This window comes from Mastomys coucha, unplaced genomic scaffold (assembly GCF_008632895.1).
Source record: "Mastomys coucha isolate ucsf_1 unplaced genomic scaffold, UCSF_Mcou_1 pScaffold8, whole genome shotgun sequence".
NCBI classification, from domain to species: Eukaryota; Metazoa; Chordata; class Mammalia; order Rodentia; family Muridae; genus Mastomys; species Mastomys coucha.
Genome location: NW_022196914.1, coordinates 30002632 through 30024634, shown reverse-complemented (window position 1 = coordinate 30024634; position 22003 = coordinate 30002632). Strand labels below are relative to the sequence as shown.

General features: G+C 40.6%; 1 protein-coding gene across 2 annotated transcripts in view; it reads left to right on the top strand.

The window, feature by feature from the left end:
* Adcy2 (adenylate cyclase 2) overlaps positions 1–22003 on the top strand; it is a 395840-nt gene that overhangs the window by 318739 nt on the left and 55098 nt on the right. For both annotated transcript variants that reach the window (XM_031360381.1, XM_031360382.1), the window contains one exon: positions 10354–10491. In XM_031360381.1, the coding sequence (XP_031216241.1) occupies positions 10354–10491 (138 nt within the window). The remainder of the gene's footprint in view (positions 1–10353; positions 10492–22003) is intronic.

The window sequence follows — 22003 nt, the reverse complement described above, 5'->3', positions numbered from 1 at the left end:
AGAAGAGAGAACCAGATCTCATTATAGATGGTTATAAGTCACCATGTGGTTGCTGGGAATTAAGCTCAGGACCTCTGGAAGATCAGCCAATGTTCTTAACCACTGGACCATTTCTCCAGCCCCTTAAAATATTTTTAAACATAACTTTTAAATCTATTTGAAACCTAACAAATGGAAAAAAATTACTTATTTGCATTTTAAGCCAACTATTGTACAATTTTATAATTTATATGCTAACTGAACACTAGTTTGCAATATGAAAATTATCTCTTTATTTAGTGTTCCATATTATGCAAGTATTGCTAGCTGGCCAGATCACTATGAAAGCTATCTTTTAAAGCTAAAAAGGTGACAGAAGACAATGTTTCATCTTCTTCATGGGATACATGGGAAAATAGGAAAGGATACCTAAGTTGGACATCAGGCATGCACAGCCCAATATTTGCAGGTACACAGACATGTGTGCAGCTAAAACATCATTTACATAAAATAAAAATGGAATGCTAACTACGAGAATATGCATGGTTTTCCATGACCCATAGCCTTTCCAAGGTGGTAAAGCACACAGACTTACCTTGTCCCCCCAAACCATAGTCAGTCCATTTCTCAGGGCTTCAGCACTAAGTTTATCACTAAGCTATGTTCTGAAAGAAATAGTTTACACACCTGTGCCCAAGAAGCCGCGTTTGTCTTTGACATGGAGGCCAAGCGAGGAGGAGTTGTGTCTGCTGCTTTTAAGAAAATACTATGACCTTTCATATGCCTCCCTTTTTGGCCTCAGAGACTCCAGCCTCTTTATTATTAATAACGTATCTCTAGATCCCTCCTGTTCTTAGACTGTGGACCCCCAAGTTCTATCAAGATAAAATTTGTAGTTCTTCATTATCATTGCCACCACCCTCGCTGGGGGCTTCCCGAACCCTGGTACCTACTTGACACTCACTAGCAAGTTCTTTGTAACTATCTGGTGATTCTGGGAAGTTTTCAAAGCAACAAATGAACCAGTGTCTGCTTCCCCTACCAGAAGACTAGATATGCTAGGGATTGCAAAGGCTAAACTTGAAAGTATTTGTCTTTTTAATTTACTTTTTAAATTAGCGTGAAAAAAGAACAACTTTCCCTGACATGTTTTCATATGTGCATTGTTTTGGGTAACCCTCCTCCCCTGCTCACTCCCCTGGTCACCTGCCTCATCTCTCCCCTCACTTGAACCCTCCCATCCCCAGTATTATCCTTTCCAATTTGGTACCTACCCGAAACCCTGCCTCAGCTCATGATCCCTTCACAGTGTATATGTGCTCAGTCCCATATGAATGTATACCTGCAGTCCTAGCTTTTGAGAGACAGAGACAGGAGAATCATTACAAGGTCAAGGCCAGCTAGGTCTGTGTAGTGAGTTTCAGGACAGTTGAGGCTACAAAATAAGACCCTGTCTCAAAAAGAATATTAAGATCTGTAATCCACATATGAGAGAGAATGTGTAGTATTTGTGTTTCTGAGTGTGGTATACCTTGCTTAATGTAATTTTCAACCACATCCTACTTCCTTCAAATTTTATAATTCCTTTTTCTTTATAACTTCATAAAATGCCTGTGTATGTGTGCATGTGTGTGTGTCTATGTGTGTGTATGTGTATGCATGCATGTGTGCATGTGTGTGTGCATGTGTGTGTATGTGTGTGCATGTGTGTGTGAGTATGTGTATGTGTGTGCATGTGTATGTGTATGTGTATGTGAGAGTGTGTGTGTGTGTGTGTGCCTGTGTATGTGAGTGTGTGTGTATGTGTGTGCATGTGTGTGTGCCTATGTGTGTGCCTGTGTATGTATGTGTGTGTGCCTCTGTGTGTGTGTGCATGTGTGTGTGTGTGCATGTGTGTGTGAATGTGTGTGTATGTGTGTGTTTCACATTTTCATTTTCCACTCCTACGTTTTTGGACACCTAGGCTGACTTCATTACCTTATGTTGTGAAGACCACAGCAATAAACACGGGTATGCAAATGTATCTTAAGTAGGCTCCAGAGCCCCTTAGGTATATGCCCAGGGTGGTATATCTGGGTCCTATGGTGGTTCTCTTTTTAGTGTTTTGAAAAACCACAGTGATTTTTGTATTGGCTGTACCAGTAATGAATGAGTTCCTCTTTCCAAACATCCTTTCTAACGTATGTTGTCATTTGCTCCCTTGATAGCCATTCCAACTGGAGTTGTCATATCTCTCACCCCATGCAAATATCAACTCAAAGGTATCCATGCTCTTAAGTCAAAAACTGAAATGCTGAGACTGCTAGGGAGAAAAAGAAACACTTGAAGCTATAGACATAGATACAGGTCTGTGACACAAGACTCCAGTAGTACAGGAAGTAACCCTAAAACTGACAAATGATATTATAGGAAATCACATAAAAGAAAATTATTAGCAGAGGAAATAGACTGCCTATACAATGGGATAAAAACGTTGGCAGCTGTAAGAGTCAGTTGTGATTAATATCCAGAATGTATAAAAATGTACAAATTAAACACTAAAAAGTATAAACCTGCTAATCAATAAATTGGCCAATGAGCTAAACAGATAGTTGAGAAGAGGAAACATAAATGGCTAATATAATAAATACTTTCAGAGTTGTCCAACAGCCTCACCTTCAGGAAAATGCAAATTGGAACATATGCTCTTGAACATCCAATAAAGGAATATTTGAATAAGAATCTCCAGTAGCCAGTTGTAACTTTTGGAAGAAATTCTCATCCCACTAATGGGTTATTTTGGTGTTTGTGGGGTTCTGTAATGGTTGTTTAACTATAAACAGCATAACTGGCTTAGAAAGAGTTGTGTGTCTTCCATGATGCCCTCCAGATAGTGTTGAATGGATATCCCATGGTGATCATGGAGAGATGGTGCTACCACCTGTCTGCTCATTCTCTGGGCCCTGGATATTCTACTGGTTGCATAAGAGCTGATGAGATTAGCACTTACTTGTTAATTAAACACTGAAGTTATGAAAGTGTGCAGAATGCCCACCAGCTGTTATCCTTCTGCAGACATAAGTGCCAAGTTCAGATTGATGCTAAGGATGCCAGTGTGAAGTTCTCACTGTGAAGAATTAAAGGGAGGTGCTTTTCAGAAGGAAGTCAAGCAGAGGCAAGTGTGATGGTAGCTTCAGTATCAATTTTCAACTCGATTGGAGTAAGAAACATGTAGGCACTGATGAGGCCCACCTCAGGGTGTATCCATGATGGTGTTTCCAGGGCTGTTTAACACAAGAGGGAAAAGCCATCCTGAATGTGGATGGTTCCCTCCCATGAACCAGACGTGAGCCAGACTGGACAAAAAGGGGAGAGAGGAAACTCCAGCTGAGTGTTTTCCCCCTTTCTTGGCTCCCAGGTTTGCCTTCCTGCCATGATGGACTGAATCTCCTAATCTGTCATGTGAAATGAATCCTCTCTGAAGGGGTGGTTAACTGTTTGGTCACAGAAATGAGAAAAGTTATAAATGCTGTCAATTTGGCCGATGGTACTTTCCCTGCAGAACTTTGTCCCTGGCCTAGTCTTCAGCACAGAATATACAGCACACCAAAGTCATGGTGGTTGGCATTGCACAGCTGGCCTGATAAAAGCTAGAAAAGCATGTGGTGTGCAAACAGTAGAGTCGTTATGACACAGAGCTCCTAGCTCCTTTCTGATGACCCTCAAATATGAAGAGGTTTATTCAGTAACTTGTTCTGGGCCTGGTTGGGAATTTCTTTCTTTTACAAGGGCCCACTAAACAGCTCCTCCCTGGCCTTCCTTCCCACCTGCAGCCCACCACTGCCTGCCCTGGGATCTCTCCCTCCCACCTTCCCCATGGCATTCACTTCCAAATTCTTGCCCAACAGCCAGTCCGACTACCAGAGTCCTTGGAATCTCTACCAGTTCTGTGATGATTATCATGGCACTTCAGACCTGTGCCACAGCTGAGCCTCGATTTTATACAAACATTTTGACCTTTTTATCTTGTTATCATTTCCCCAGACATATAGTAAGTTCCTTAAGATAGGAATGGCTTCTCAACATCCAGTTGACCACCCATTACACTTAGTATAACACTAATGTCCTGTCTACCTCCCACTTGACCCAGTATAACATTAACATCCACATTGTCTTAGTTAGGGTTTTCCTGCTATGAACAGATGCCATGACCAAGGCAAGTCTTCTAAGGACAGCATTTAATTGGGGCTGACTTACAGGTTCAGAGGTTCACTACATTATCATCAAGGCAGGAACATGGCAGAGTTCAGGCAGACATAGTGCAGGAGGATCTGAGAGTTCTACATCTTCATCTGATGGCTGCTAGCAGAATACTGGCTTCCAGGCAGCTAGGATGAGGATCTTAACGCCCACAGCCACAGTGACACACCTACTCCAACAAGGCCACAACTACTCCAACAAGCCCACACCTTCTAATAGTGCCACTTGCCGGGCTGAGCATATATAAACCATCACACACATGAACAAGTTTTATAAGTAGTTGCTGCCTAAACACAGGCATATCTACTTCCCCCACCTCTGCTCCATGAAGCCCTTTCATCCCCTCACAGATGCTCAGAGCCAGTAATGGAATAATTATGGCAATGGCAATTCTGATAATGACCACAGATATTGCCAGACAAATTCTGAGCTGTGTGGGAGAAATTTACCTCTCTATGGTGTAAACCAGTAACTCTGACCAGATATAGAGTGCACACCACACACACACACACACACACACACACACACACACCATACCACACCAAACAAAGCTTATCTTAGAAAATGTCAGGAGACATGAAGATATTTCCTACATCATTACCTCCTGCCTTGAGCAAAGGAAGCAGAGTGATGCCACCCAATCAGCCACCTCCTGTGGGACAGTGACAAAAGCACAAATGCAGAGTTCATTCAAGGAGAGGAAAAGTAGGTCACACACCGGCCAACAGAAAGCTCTCCGCCTTGGGGAGAGCGCGTCCATTGAAGTCTGCTTTTTCTAATGGCAACACAGTGCTCGCAGTGCTCACAGCCCTCTTGGGCTGAGCTTGGTAGTTACCCTCTTTCCATCTTGCTCTCGGCTTCTCTTTGTCTGCTTGGAAAATTAATAATCATTTGGTAATAAGTCTGGTAAAGAACATGTGGCTGCATGCTGTTTTCTCTGATCCGAGAGTCCCCCTCCTTGATTTTGACAAGCAGCTTGCATGTACATCACGATGCCGGGATTGGTAGTTTTTAATTAATTCCCCATGTTTCATTTCTGCCTCCTTTACTCATTTTTTCTCTTTTCTGTCTTTTTTTTTTCTTTCACAAATGGACTATCTTCTCTCTGGTAACTTAGACATGATGCGCTCCAGCCAGCTGTTTTTTGGAGCTTTGGTTTTACTCTAAACCTTGTGCTGTACACCTGATGCTTGGATGCTCTTGCAACTGCGTCATGAAGCAGACAGACCCCATACTCTAATCTCATCATCCCTCTCATCTTCCGGGCTCATATTGCTTAATCTTTGTGAATTTAATCTTCTCATATTACTCATATTATCACTACTATTGTGTAATGATTTATCTGACTATCACCTCTGAGCAGTATATTCCTCTGGGACCGTTTTCTTGGGAATAAATGCTCTTTCCATGAGAATATTGCAAAATGGCTTTTTTTTTTATTGTACAAAAGCATCTTTCTTCATTGTAATCATTTGTCATCTTCTTTTTTAAATTTTTTTCTAACAATTCTATACTCTCCTGGCTTGTACAGTACTAAGAACCCTCACTCTTTCCTCCTCTCTCTCCTTCTCCCTCTCCGCTTCCCACCCTCCACCCCTCCATTCATTCACCCCTCCCTTCCTGCCTGTGCCCTCTTTCTCCGTGTGTCCAAGCACACACAAATGGAAGCCAGAAGATAACTTCAGGTTGCTGGTCCTCACCTTCCACCATATTTGAGACTGGGTCTCTTGTTTTTTAGTGCTCCATACACAGGGCTAGCTGGTCCCATTTCCAGAGATTCCACTCTCTGTCTCTCATCTCAACATAAGAGCAATGGGATTGCAGACATGTTCTACCACACTGGGTTCTGTGTGGATCTGGGGATCTGAAGTCAGATCCTTGTTTGTAAAGATGGTGCTTTATGAGCTGAGTCATGTCCGAGGCCTCAGTGAAAGCAATGTTTTATGGCAGTTATCTTTTTGGCTTTTTCAAATCTAAGTACACTGTGTTAGCACTGACTCTCCAGTGGACAGACTGTCTGTTTAGGATCAAGAACTTAAGTGTTCACCACACAACTTTCCATTACACCATATATCTCCTGGGCTCCAGCATAACCTCTGGGGTAAGATTTTCCTGTAAGTTTATGTTTTTTCTTTCTTTAAATCTCTCAATATAGTTAATACCAAACCTGCTTTTTGGTGGTGAATGTGCTCCTATCTCAGTGTAAATAAGAGCCAATCCTCGTCAGTTAACTGGCACCTTCTGAGTATAGGTCAACATACTACTTGAAATGTTCTCATTTGTAATGTCGAATAAGAATAGGCAGGATTTTGATAAGCCTCTTTGTCTCTCAGGGATATTACTGAAGTACTGAAATCCGAATATTTTGAACTGTGAAGAGAACTGCAAATAGAGACAGTGTTGGCTCTTATTATAATAAGTTAAAATGCAGAGTCATGGGTTTCAGTGTGGCCTTTTTATACTCCCATTTCTGTTGGAGGCAGGGTCTTTGTTAGCCCAGGCTGACCCTGAACTTACGATATAACCAAGGATGACCTTGAACTTCTGATCTCCCTGCCTCCTTCTCTGGAGTGCTGGGATTGCAGCATGTATCACTATGCCTAGACTCTTCATCAGCCTTTGGTAATTTTCCTTTCATTTTAAAATCCTGATCTTTGGTCCTCCCATTGCCATCCCTAGGTTCTCTGTGCCCACCCAGCCCTTCTGCTTCCTCTTCCTCAACAAAAGCACTGATGACTAACTATCACAATTTGTTTTTAATTCTGCCTCTTGTTGGCGATGTGGGGAGGAACAGAGATGCCTGCCTTCCTGGGCTTGAAAACAATGAGCATTTAGCTTGAGATGTTTATAAGTTGTCTCAAAGTACAGCTTTGAGGGTCCAGTGAAGACTGTGTGGGAGAGGGAATAGAACCAGGTGCATTGATTAGAATCATTTTTATTTCCAAAAAAATACTAATCCTACTCCATAGACTGCAAACATGGAACTAATGTTTTAACTGGCCAGAGCCCAACCAAATATTATGGTCTGACAGAGTCTGAGCTAGATAAGAATAAGATCTTCTTGGATATGTATCTTCATACTTCACTCCTCCTTCTGCACAACACAGATCTGAGTGTGTTCTGTATCATTAGCTCTACCAGATGTCGTATTCAGTACACAGTAATGATGTACTTCTTTTGACCCATGACCCATCTTGTATGTTCTTAGTGTTAAGGGCCACCATATTGGATAATGGATTCAAAGCATTGCCAAAGCTCTGTTGTTTGATTAACATGTAAAATACAGATCTGGATCATTTCTGGTGTGCTGGTAGGAGGGGGATCTGTAGAGTCCAGTGAAGTGTGGCTTCTACACCAGCCAGAGATTCAGCTCCTGGAGTCAACCAGCATTGACTCAAACTCTGGACAACCTTCTTAGGAAAATCTACCCAAGAAGTGTGCTCAAAGCATAGATCATCATCTACATTAAAGGACTTGTATGTTACAGAATAACATTCTTCACTTTTTATGTTAGGGACTGCGGGTGGGGGAACCATAGTAAAGAGTAAGAATGGAAAGAAAGAATTTATTGCTGATGTTGTCTGAAGAAACATGAAATAAACAGATTCCAAGTCACAGAGATGCTGTTGAGAAATATCAATGTTTTCTTCATTGAAATAGTGAGGAAAGTCAGCACTCGTGAGCTTCTATTAGATGCCTGTGTTTAAATCTCCAAAAAGGCCAAGGAGGTATGTGAACTTTCTGAAAGTCTCATAGCTGTGGGGATGCATGGAAGGTGCTCCCTGGATGCTTACCCTCTCCCAGCCTCCCGCTCAGCAGCAGCCTTATTTGATTGTCATGTTGACATTCAACATATTCCGGGGCTTATGTCAATGGTATTTTAGGAGTAGTTCAAAAAGAGCATAAGAAATAGATTTATCATCAATGGCAGGAGAGGACCTCAGCCCTGTGAAGGTTCTGTGCCCCAGTGTGGGGGAATGCCAGGGCCAATAAGCAGGAGAGGGTGGGGTGGCAGGCATGGGGAGGGGGGAGTCAGTGGGGGTTGGTTTTTGTTGTTTTTGTTTGTTTCTTTGTTTTTTAGAGGGGAAACTGGGAAGGGAGAAATTTACATGTAAATAAAGAAAATATCTAATAAAAAAAAACATGCCCCCCCCAAAAAAAAATGTAAGTGGTATTTGCCAATGCCATTGGGGGTTATCTCACATTGAGTTTTAGTTAGACTGCACCAGGTCTACCACTATGTAAACATGGGGGTGGGAGGTCCCATGCTCCAGTACTTATCCCTTTAGTGCTGGTCACTATTAGAAAAGGTTGACAACTGCTTCTCTAGAGATTCCGTGGAGAATTCTTCAGACACTCCCTGTCATATTAAAGTGCACCATCCTTATGTGATCATGTGACTCAATCCTGGATGGGGCTCTTTGTGCTCTACCCTCTGACCCATACTGAGGTGAGATTCACAGTGGTTTGTCCATTCAGAAGTGAATGTAAGGAACAGCTGTGAATCACAACATAACAGTGCAGAGCCCATGGAAGATGGTGAAGGAACATCTGCTCTCATTCTGTAACAATCCTGATCCCTTTTTGTAGTAAGAGAACTTCAATAGCTGTGCTCAGTTGAGCATCCCACATCTACTTCAATAAAAAGAAAGTATACTACGTACTTACAATGGGATTTTATTCTGCCTTGACAAAGAGGGAACATCTACAGCATGGTGAGCTTTAGGGAATCATTATGAGTGAAATAAACTAGTCACCAGGGCAAATGTATGATAGCACATATTCAAGGTATTTAAGATAGTCAAAATCATGGAAACTGGGAGCCAGGAGGGTGGCTTAGTAAGTAAAGGCACTTGGCTCAGTGTGGAGAGGTGCTGGCCACTAAGCCATTAGGCTTAAGGCAAAAGTTCTAACAGTGGGAACTAGCTCTCTCTTGCAAGTTGCCCTCTGACCTCTGATTGCATGTGTGGACATGTCAAATAAAAGATTATATCTTTAAAAATTAAAAATTATTCCAATAGTTATAGCCCTACCCTCTCTAATCCCCTCTCCATCTCTTCATTCTTCTCTCCTCCCTACAGTTGCCTTTCAGACATTCATGCAAAGGCAAATGGCTGATCAAGGTGCTGAGAATAGTGGGGATTGAGTGCTTGGTTGTAAGCAGGACATTTATAACACCATAGATAAGGCATAGGGATCATTGTGGCAGAGTGGAAAGAAAGAGTGAGAGCCAGATGATGAGGAAGAGGATGTGAAATGCTGGCTTCTGGGAAGCTGTGACTTCAAGCAGCTGTGGCTGCCTACACTGGCCCTCAGGTGACTAGGTCTACCAACAGTCAGCACAGATCAAGGAGTATTGACTATTGGTGGCTCTCAGGGAGGAACTCATTGTCATAACTCAAGACTTGTGTGCTCACTGAGGTAGCCACCAGGCACCTACCCACCAGGCACCTACCCACCCGGCACCTACCCACCAGACACCTACCTACCAAGCACCTACAGATGGTTCCTATTCCAGTGTCACAGGGATCATATAGTGAAATTTGGTGGATCTCAGAGAAAGAGAGAGGAATGTTTGAAATAAAATTCTTAGAGATAACTTTTCTGTGGAAGAGTGAACCACCAATAGCATGGTAGGAAGTCATCCACCATTGAGTATCTTATCTGTAGATTCTGTCAGTCAGGAAACTCAGTCTACATTCTGAGTCGCTCTTAGGACTAGCTGTTGTAGCAGTAAAAGGAAAGTGAAACATGTTGACCTGTTTTCTCCATAAATCAACTAAATGTATAGCAATCGTTTTAGATGAGATATCCATTTAGTGCATCCCCCAGAGTACAAAATAAACTGAAATTTTTCCCTCTGCCAAAATTACCTAAAATCATAATTTCAGGTCTATCTGAAAAGACATACAATAATATCAGACCTTTGTCGTAAACACTTAATTTCTTCTTAATTTAACAGCCAACATAATTTTAATGTGGTTGCGACTTGGTATAGGTCCTCAGGGAGAGATAGAATCCATTTGTTTAATCTTGGAGAAGTGTTGGTGTTTCTTGTGGTTTTAAACACCATCATTTTACACTTCTGAGAATACACTAAACATCAGTGTGTTTCTTCTCTCTGTTTCCACACAGCAATGCAGCAAAAAGGCCTCTGCCTCTCTCATGTGGCTTTTGAAATCATCAGGCATCATAGCCAACCGCCCATGGCCACGGATCTCCCTCACAATCGTCACCACGGCTATCATACTAACCATGGCTGTGTTCAACATGGTAAGCCCCTGGGCTAGATCAAGGTTTGCTTTGAAAAGGTCATTTCATTTGTGGTCTGCTTTGCAGGTTCAGTTGGTTGGTTAGTCGGTTGATGAGTTGGCTGGTTGGTTGGTTGGTTGGTTGGTTGATTGGTTGGTTGGTTGGTTGGTTGGTTGGTTGGTTGGTTGATTTGTTCATCTGTTGATTGATTTGGTTTGTTTTGTTTTGGGATATGTATGGATGTTTTACTTCTGTGTATGTCTATCTACCACATGCATGCCTGATCCCTGCAGAGGCCAAAAGAGAGTGTCAGATCTCTTGGAACTGGAGTTGTAGAGAGCCACTACCTACAGAGACCACCAGTTATCTACCACGCAAGTGCTGGGAATCAAACCTGAGTCCTCAGGAAGAACAGATCATACTCTTAACTGATGATACACTTCTTCAGCCTTGTGTTTTGAAGTTTTGGAAACTTGCTCATAAAGTCTTTGTGACACAATTGCCTCTTGCCTGTAGAATCCAGCCTCAAACTGCTCCTGCAGTTTGTTTAAGGAAAGAGATGCTTTGTATGAGCCTCCATGTGAGAGAGATAGACAGAGGAATAGCCTAGAGAGGACAGCAGGATGCTATGGCTATAGTTTTGAGTCATTTGTATGGTCTCAAAGGGTGTATTAAGTTACCCAAAGAACATTACTGTGGGTCCTCCTCGCCCTGCACCTGAGTTAACCTGTGTGGACAGAGAGTGAGTCAACACATTTCCAGGAAACTGACCTTCTTTCACTGGCCAAAAGCACCACATAAAACTATACAAATTCAACAACTAATAGGATGTCTACACACTCACTAGTGAGTTTCAGGCTAGAGTGATTACCTAGCATTCAGAAGACCCTGGGGTCATACCCCCTGAACCAAGCACAATAATAAACAAAAGGGTGATGTGAAGGCAGGAGGATCAGAAGCTCAAACTCATCCTTGGCTACATAACAAGTTCAAAGGCAGGCTGGGCTGTGTGAGACACCATCTTCAAAAACAACCAAGAAAAATAGAAAGGTTTGTCTTCTTATAGGAATTTGAAGTATAGAACATGATATTTTTGTGTACATATATACAACAAAATATACTGTGAGTGAGCAGTTTAGGATATCTATCCCCTTCCCTACTTACTGAATGCAAATAAGTGCATTGTGTGTGTATATGTGTATGTGTCTATGTGTGTGTGTCTGTGTGTGCATGCATGTGAGTTCATGTGTGCATGTATGTGTATATATTTAGAGCCAAAAATCTACTCTTTTAGCTAATTTTTAAATTATACAGTACTCTGTGCTCCTACCATGAATCAGAACTCTAAATTTATACATCCTACACAACTGTAATGTTTATCTTTTTTACTGTGAGTGAAAATCATCTATGTTGCAGAAGCACATATCTTCAATAATGTCTCCAGACAAAAAGCCTTAGAGTTAAGTTAATGTTTGCACTCAGAAGTGCAACCTAACAAGGAGGGCCTGAAAAAGAAATAAGAGGAAGCTATTAAATATTTTTAGTAACATATTGCCTCTGTCTTATACAAAACATGTAGAATATGCTCTTTAATTTAGTAAATATTTTTAAGATGTAGAGCTACATTGTTGTAGCTAACCAATTCTTAATCAAAATTTCTTTTTTTGTTGCTTTTTTTTTGTTTTTTCAGCCAAATTTCTTTTTTTAATTAGATGTTTTCTTTATTTATAATATCTCCTTTCCCAGGTTCCCCTCCAAAAGAAAAAAGAAAAAGAAAAGAAAATAAGAAAAAAATTAAATTAAATTAAAAAAAAACCAAAAACTAAAACAATCCCCTATTCCCTCCCCCCTCCTCCTGATCACCACCCCACCCTCTCCCACTTCCTGGCCCTGGCATTCCCCTACATTGGGGCATAGAACCTTCACAGGACCAAGGTCCTCTCCTCCCATTGATGACCGACTTAGCCATCCTCTGCTATACACATGCTGCTGGAGCCATGAGTCCCCCCATGTGTACTCTTTTGTTGGAGTTTTAGTCCCTGGGAGCTCTGAGGGTACTAGTTTGTTCATATTGTTGTTCGTGCTAAAGGGCTGCAAACCCTTCAGTTCCTTGGGTCCTTTCTCTAGCTCCTTCATTGGGGACCCTGTACTCAGTCCAATGGATGGCTGTGAGCCTCTACTTCTGTATTAGTCGAGTACTGTCAGAGCCTCTCCAAAGACAGCTATATTAGGCTCCTGTCAGCCAGCACTTGTTGGTATCCACAATAGTGTCTGGATTTGATGATTGAATATGGGAAGGATTCCCAGGTGAGGCAGTCTCTGGATTGTCCTTTCTTCAGTCTCTGCTCCATAGTTTGTCTCTGTAACTCTTTCCATGGGTATTTTATTCCCCCTTTTAAGAAGGAATGAAGTATCCACACTTTGGTCTTCGAATTTTGTGTTTTCCATACCTATCAGAAGTTTTCCAAACCTATCAGAAGTTTTCCAGCTTGTTTGAATTTTGGTTTCACCCTTCTCTTCCCAATCTCTTGCAAAAAAGAAAAAGTGGGATCTGCTAGTGAACTGAGCAGAAATATTTTATATACCTTTGAGCTATGTAAATTAATAATTGGATACTTAATCATTTGTTTTATTATGTAATCAATAAAATGGTGATATGTATTAATGTTAGTTCAACCATATATTTATACTGTCTAGGATTGTGTGATTATAGTTATGTGGGAGAAATAGTTTGTCAGTGTTCACCAGCTTGTAAAAACTTAATACAAGAACTTCAACATCTAAATAAATGATGAAATGCAAAACAAAAAGTATACAACTCTATAAAACAAAACCATTTCTTTTTTGTAAAATATAGTTTGACCTTACTCAACCAAGATTTATCAACTGCTCTTTTATAAGGGAGTATAGCTGGAAAACATTTGATTCGAAAACTACATGTACCTTTCTGTCTTCTATCTGGACCCGAGAGTTGAGGCTGTTCCACAACCCGCAGTGCACAGGTCCTGCCAGGAGAGACCTGTTCTCCCAGGAGTGCTTAAACTCCCTGGCTCAGAGGTGAGATAGCCAGTTTCTCTCCAATAACTGTGGAGCAGAGCAGCAAGGAGCACACTGGGCTCAAGAACAATGGAGCATCTGGGACAGAATCCTGCCAGTCGCCATCTGCACCCAGAGATTGGGCAGTTCCAGAGCCCTTTGCAGACAAGTTTTTCCAGGAGAGACCTGGTCTCCCAGGAGTGCTGACACCGGAGGAACAAGCTCCGGCCAGAAACAGCAAGAATATCTAACAATGGAGATAACCAGACAGTGAAAAGCAAACACAAGAATCTTACCAACAGAAACCAAGACTATTTGGCATCATCAGAACCCAGTTCTCCCACCACAAGAAATACTAGAAACCCCAAAATGCCAGAACAGCAAGATATGGATTTAAATTCATATCTCATGAGGCTGATAGAGGATTTTAAGAAGGACATAAATAATTCCCTTAAATAAATATAGGAGAACACATGTAAACAGGTAGAAGCCCTTAAAGCGGAAACATAAAATCCCTTAAAGAATTACAGGAAAACAACCAAACAGGTGAAGGAATTGAACAGGTAAAGGATCTTGAAACCATCCAAGACCTAAAAATGGAAGTAGAAACAATAAAGAAATCACAAAGAGAGAAAACTCTGGAGATAGGAAACCTAGGAAAGAGATCAGGAGCCATAGATGCAAGCATCACCAACAGAATATAAGAAGTGGAAGAGAAAATCTCAAGCACAGAAGATACTATGGAAAAAAATGGCACAACAACCAAAAAAATGCAAAATGCAGAAAGATCATAACCCAAAATATCCAGGAAATCCAGGATAGAATGTGAAGACCAAACCTAAGGATAATAGGTATAGAAGAGAGTGAAGGCTTCCAAATTAAAGGGCCAGTAAATATCTTCAACAAAATTACAGAAGAAAAATTCCCTGACCTAAAGAAAGAGATGCCCATGAACATACAAGAAACCTACAGAACTCCAAATACTTTGGACCAGAAAAGAAATTCCTCCTGCCATGTAATAACAAAACACCAAATGCACAAAACAAAGAAAGAATATTAAAAGCAGTAAGGGGAAAAGATCAAGTAACATATAAAGGCAGACCTATGAAAATTACACCAGACTTCTAATCCAGAGACTATGAAAGCCAGAAGATCCTGGACAGGTGTCATACAGACCCTAAGAGAACACAAATGCCAGCCCAGGCTACTATACCCAGCAAAACTCTCAATAATCATAGATAGAGAAACTAAGATATTCCATGACAAAAACAAATTTATATCTCCACAAATCCAGACCTTCAAGGGATAATAAATGGAAAACTACAACACAAGAAGGGAAACTACACCCTAGCAAAAGCAAGAAAATAATCTTTTAACAAACCAAAAAGAAGATAACCACAAAAACATAATCCTACCTCTAACAACAAAAATAACAGGAAGCAACAATCTTTCTTTCCTTAATATCTCCTAATATCAATGGACTAAATTCCCCCAATAAAAAGACATAAACTAACAGAACGGATACTTAAACAGGACCCAACATTTTACTGCATAAAGAAACCCATCTCAGTGATAGAGAAAGATACTATGTCAGAGTAAAAGGCTGGAAAAAAATTCTCGAAGCAAATGGTCCTGTCGTGGCTATTCAGGTCCCAAGAAACAAGCTGGAGTAGCCATTCTAATATCGAATAAAATTGACTTTCAACCGAAAGTTATCAAAAAAGATAAAGAAGGACACTTCATACTCATCAAAGGAAAAATCTACCAAGAAGATCATTCTATTCTGAACATCTATGCCCCTAATACAAGGGCACCCACATTCATAAAAGAAACTTACTAAAGCTCAAAGCACACATTGCACCATACACAATAATAGTGGGAGACGTCAACACCCCACTCTCAGCAATGTACAGATCATGGAAACAGAAACTAAACAGAGACACAGTGAAACTAACAGAAGCTATGAGCCAAATGGCTTTAACAGATATCTATAGAACATTTCATTCTAAAACAAAGGAATATACCTTCTTCTCAACACCTTATGGTACCATTTCCAAAACTGACCATATAATCAGTCACAAAACAGGCCTCAACAGATACAAGAAGATTGAAATAATCCCATGCATCCTATCAGATCACCACGGACTAGTGCTGGTCTTCAATAACAACATAAACAATAAACAGCTCACAAGTTGGATAATGTTCTACTCAATGATAACTTGGTCAAGGAAGAAATAAAGAAATTAAAGACTTTACAGTTTAATGAAAATGAAGCTACAACATACCCAAACTTATGGAACACAATGAAAGTAGTACTAAGAGAAAAAACCCTTATCTCTGAGTGCCTCCAAAAAGAAACTGGAGAGAGCATACACTAGCAGCCTAACAGCACATCTGAAAGCTCTAGAACAAAAAAATAAAAAAATAAAAAATAAAAATAAATAAAAATAAAAAATAAAATGCAAATATACCAAAGAGGAGTAAACGGCAGGAAATAATAAAATTCAGGGCTGAAATCAATCAAATGGAAACCAAAAGAACAAAGAATTGACCAAACCAGGAGCTGGTTCTTTGAGGAAACCAACAAAATAGATAAACCCTTAGCCAGACTAATTAGAAGGCACAGAGACAGTATCCTAATTAACAAAATCAGAAATGAAAAGGGAGGCATAACAACAGAAACCAAGGAAATCCAAAAAATCATCAGATCCTACTACAAAAGTCTATACTAAACAAAACTGGAAAATATGGATGAAATGCACAATTGTCTACACAGATATCAGGTACCAAAGTTAAATCAGGATCATATAAATGATCTAAACAGTCCCATATCTCCTAAAGAAATAAAAACAGTCATTACTAGACTTCCAACCAAAAAAAAGCCCAAGACCAGATGGGTTTAGGGCAGGGTTCTATCAGACCTTCAAAGAAGACCTAATACCAATACTCCTCAAACTATTTCACAAAATAGAAACAGAAGGTACTCTACCCAATTCATTCTATGAAGCCACAATTACTCTGATACCTAAACGATACAAAGACTCAACAAAGAAAGAGAACTCCAGACAAATTTCCCTTATGAATATCAATGCAAAAATACTCAATAAAATTCTCACAAACTGAATCCAAGAACACATCAAAATAATCATCCATCATGATCAAACAAGCTTCATTTCAGAGATGCAGGGATGGTTCAATATACAGAAATTCATCAACATAATCCATTATATAAAAAAACTCAAAGAAAAAAATTGATCATTTCATTAGATGTGAAGAAAGCATTTGACAAAATCCAACACCCCTTCATGACAAAAGTCTTGGAAAGATCAGGAATTCAAGGGCCATACCTAAACATAGTAAAAGCAATATACAGCAAACCAGTAGCCAACATCAAGTTAAATGGAGAGAAAATTGAAGCAATCCCACTAAAATCAGGGACTAGACAAGGCTGCCCACTCTCTCCCTACCTATTCAAAATAGTACTCGAAATCCTAGCCAGAGCAATTAGACAACAAAAGGAGATCAAAAAGATACAAATTGGAAAGGAAAAAAGTCAAAATATCAGCATTTGCAGATGATATGATAGTGTACTTATGTGACCTCAAAAATTCCACCAAAGATCTTCTAAACCTGATAAACAACTTCAGCAAAGTAGCTGGATATAAAATTAACTCAAACAAATCAATGGTCTTCCTCCACACAAAGGGTAAGCAGACTGAGAAAGAAATTAGGGAAACAACACGCTTCACAATAGTCACAAACAATATAAAATACCTTGATGTGACTCTAACTAAGCAAGTAAAAGATCTATATGATAAGAATTTCAAGTCTCTGAAGAAAGAAATTGAAGAAGATTTCAGAAGATGGAAAGATCTCCCATGCTCATGGATTGGCAGGATTAATATAGTAAAAATGGAGATCTTGCCAAAAGCAATCTACAGGTTCAATGCAATCTTCATCAAAATTCCAACTCAATTCTTCAGAGTTAGAAAGAGCAATTTGCAAATTCATCTGGAATAACAAAAAAATCTAAGATATCAAAAACTATTCTCAATAATGAAAGAAGTTCTGGTGGAATCACCATCCCTGACCTCAAGCTGTACTACAGAGCAATTGTGATAAAAACTGCATAGTATTTGTACAGTGACAGGCAGGTAGATCAATGGAATAGAATTGAAGACCCAGAAATGAACCCACACACCTATGGTCACTTGATCTTTGAGAAAAGAGCTAAAACCATCCAGTGGAGAAAAGACAACATTTTCAACAAATGGTACTGGCTCAACCGGCAGTTTGCATGTAGAAGAATGCAAATGGATCCATTCTTATCTCCTTGTACAAAGCTCAAGTCCAAGTGGACCAAGGACCTCCACATAAAACCAGATACACTGAAAATAATAGAAGAGAAAGTGGGGAAAAGCCTCAAGCACATGGGCACAGGAAAACATTTCCTGAACAGAACACCAGTGGCTTATGCTCTAAGATCAAAAATTGACAAATGGGACCTCATAAAAATGCAGAGCTTTTGCAAGGCAAAGAACACTGTCAATGGGATAAAACGGAAACCAATAGTTTGGGATAAGATCTTTGCCAATCCTACATCTGATAGAGGGCTATCCAATATAAACAAAGAATTCAAGAAGTTAGACTCCAGAGAATCAAATAACCCTATTAAAAATGGGGTACAGAACAAAACAAAGAATTCTAAATTGATGAACACCAAATGGCTGAGAAGCACCTAAAGAAATGTTCAACATCCTTAGTCATCAGGGAAATGCAAATCAAAACAACTCTGAGATTCCACCTCATTCCAATCAGAATGGCTAAGATCAAAAACTCAGGTGACAGCAGATGCTGGTGAGGTTATGGAAAAAGAGGAACATTCCTCCATTGCTAGTGGGATTGAAAGCTGGTACAACCACTCTGGAAATCAGTTTGGCAGTTCCTCAAAAAATTGGACATAGTACTACCAGAGGAACCAGCTATACCACTCCTGGGCATATACCCAGAAGTTGCTCCAACATGTAATAAGGACACATGCTCCACTATGTTCATAGCAGTCTTATTTGTAATAACCAGAAGCTGGAAAGAACCCAGATGTCCTTCAACAGAGGAATGGATGAAGAAAATGTAGTACGTTTACACAATGGAGTACTACTCAGGTATTAAAAACAATGAATTCATGAAATTCATAGGCAAATGGATGGTTGTGGAGAATATCATCCTGAGTGAGGTAAATCAATCACAAAAGAACACACATGATATACACTCACTGAGAAATGGATATTAGTCCAGAAGCTTGGAATACCTAACATACAATTCACAAACCAAAAGAAACTCAAGAAGGAATGCCAAAGTGTGGATACTTTGGTCCTTCTTAGAAGGGGGGACAAAATACCCATTGAAGAAGTTACAGAGACAAAATGTGGAGCAGAGACTGAAGGAATGACCCTTCAGATACTGCCCTACCTGGAGATCTATCCCATATACAGTAACCAAACCCAGACACTATTGTGGATGTCAGCAAGTCTGTTTTAGCTGTCTCCTGAGAAGCCCTACTAGTGCTTGACAAATACAGAGGTGGAGGCTCACAGCCAACTATTGGACTGAGCACAGGGTCCCCAATGGAAGATCTAGAGAAAGGACCCAAGGAGCTGAAGGGGTTTGCAGCACCATATGAGGAACAACAATATGAACTAACCAGTACCCCCAGAACTCCCAGGGACTAAACCACCAACCAATGAGTACACATGGAGGGACCCATGGCTCCAGCTGCATATGTAGCAGAGGATGGCCTTTTCAGTCATCAATGTGAGGAGAGGCCCTTGGTCCTATGAAGGCTCTATGCCCCAGTGTAGGGAAATGCCAGGGCCAGGAGGCTGGAGTGGGTGAGTTGGTGGGTCAAGGGAAAGGGGGAGAGGATAAGGGGTTTTCAGAGGGGAAATGAGGAAAGGGATAACATTTGAAATGTAATAAAGAAAATATCTAATAAAAAAGAATATGTATATACATACATATTCCCAAATATAAAGAGAGAGAGAGAGAGAAAGAAAGAAAGAAAGAAAGAAAGAAAGAAAGAAAGAAAGAAAGAAAGAAAGAAAGAAGGAAGGAAGGAAGGAAGGAAGGAAGGAAAAGTACATGTATCCAATATAAGGTAACTAATAATTGACAAGCAGGCAAGTAATAATACTAATAGTAACTGACCAAGTAGACATGTTTGACACGTTTTTCCACCACGACTATGGTCCATGTAGAGCGAACAATTTTGCCTTCAGTACCAAAAAATCTTTCAGTGTTGTTCTTCTTCCTTAACATGAACTAATTATACTACCAGGTGAGGGGAGAGTACCAGAGGCATGCGAAGTTAATGGAGAAGGGAGGTGGTGAATGAGAAGAAGTACAATCCTGTACTACATGCTAATCAACTTTTGGGAGGATAAAGATGGAGCTGCATAGCTGTCTTGCCTCTCCTGCCCTACCACACAGAGCAGGGAAGTCAGCACTGCTCCAACCTCCCAAGTGGGAGGCCACCATGTTTACCGACCCTCCAATGGCTTTTTTCTTGTGCAGGGTTTCTTGCGGTTATGCCAAAGCGAAATCATAACGTGGTTTAAAAACTGACATTGTGTACAAAATGGCAGCAGTTTTACCTAGGTAGCTATATGCCTTTTCCAGGAATTTGTATTAATCATAGAAGAAGAACTTTGTTTTGTTGGTCCTGCCTGTGATTGCATCCTAATTTGCAGAGACAAGCCAGCCATGTGCACTAATCCCTAGATCCAGCCTCCTGGCTCTGCTAAGCAGCTGGTGCCCAGGAACACTGGGCTCTTGGAAAAGAATGAACAGAATATCCTGGATGCCAGAGGGTATCATAACCAGGAGATGGGCTCCCTTTTCCTTGCTCTCTCTTGGAGAAGATGCTATCTTCCACTAGAATGCAAGCAAAGCCCATTCTCCCTCCATACTGTTACCTATTCCCCTATTGTGTCTGTATCTTCCTACCTGGCCCTCCTTCCAAATGTCCATCCTGCTTAGCTTCTTACACAGTGCAGTGCCTTTGGGAACGCTCTTTACAAACTACTTGATCCCTTCCTTCCCAAGCTGTCTACTTCTTTGCATTAGTCCAGTGAGGCTGATTCAGGAATGGGCCCACATATCTATAAGAACAATAGCTCTTGTGTCTACTAGGGGGTAATACATATGTGCATGTGTATGTTTGCTTAAATCACCGGGGGGAAATTTAAGTAGTTTTCTGCCAGAAAATTTCATTTGCTAGAAAGTCATAGCTCCTCAAGCATAATCCCTATGATTCTTGGGTAATCTTTAGGACAAGGGAAAGAGAACTTTTCTTTTTCTGTATTTAATTAAAGTATGATTATATCCCTTTCCCACTTCTCTTTCCTCTCTCTTACTCCTTCCATGTCTCCTGGGTGTGTAACAAAGAATTTTTTCTATTTCCTTTTAAAATTATTTATTGTCAGGGATGGAGTAATGGCTCCTTGCCTAAGCATACTCGCTGCTCTTGTAAAGGACTCAATCTTAACTTCTTTAACCCACATGGCAACTTACAATCATCCATAACTCCATTTCCTGAACATCTGGAACCCTCTTCTGTCTTCTGCATGTGCCAGACATGCATGTGATGCATGTACACACGGGTGAACTTGAAGAACAATGCAGTCCTCTCCACTCTCTGGTCCTCCCTTGCCAGCCCTTGTGCACATCTGCCTTCCTGTCCCTACTGATTTGCCTGTTGTGGACACTCCCAAGACTGAAACTGCACACTGATATCTTTTTGTGCCCAGCTTATCTCACAGAGCATCCTGTCTTCACAACAATTCTTGTTTTCTTATTGCTGTCCTGGCCCTTCTAGAACAAGTGAGCTTCCAGGCCAGCAGCAAGCAGCCCATTTCAGTGGCTTCTGTAGGTTCAACTCATTGTCCTGCTTACCTAAGATGGGACAGATGTATTCAGGATAATCTAAGAGGGGTGGTGGCTGTGGGTAGCCTCCCTGTGCTAGTGACTATGGAAATGGGACAAGGTGTTTGGAGGCTGTGCTCAGATTTCACTCACTTTCGTTTTTACCCAATCCTGGATTTTAACAGTTTTCAGAATGTTCAGATCAGCTGAATATGAAATGACCTCAGAGATTTCACCAGGATGCCCTAAGCATTCCATATTCATCTACATGATACTAAATATCTCAACAATTATCTCATATTGTTTTTCAAATATAAGGCTTCGGTATCAAGTTAAAAATGGCCTTGTTTTGTTCCGCACGAGTGTCCAGCAGGCTGTCTAGAGTCACGTGTAGAAAAGCTGGATAATTTATTAAAAAGAGGCCATGAATTTGAAAGAGAGAAAGGGGAAGTATATGGGGGTGCCTGGGGAGAGAAAGGTGTAGTTATATTATAATCTCAAAAAATGAAAGATAAAGAAAGCTGGAGAGCCCTGCCATTTTTGGTGCCAGCACTGGTGGTGTCATTACATGACAGCC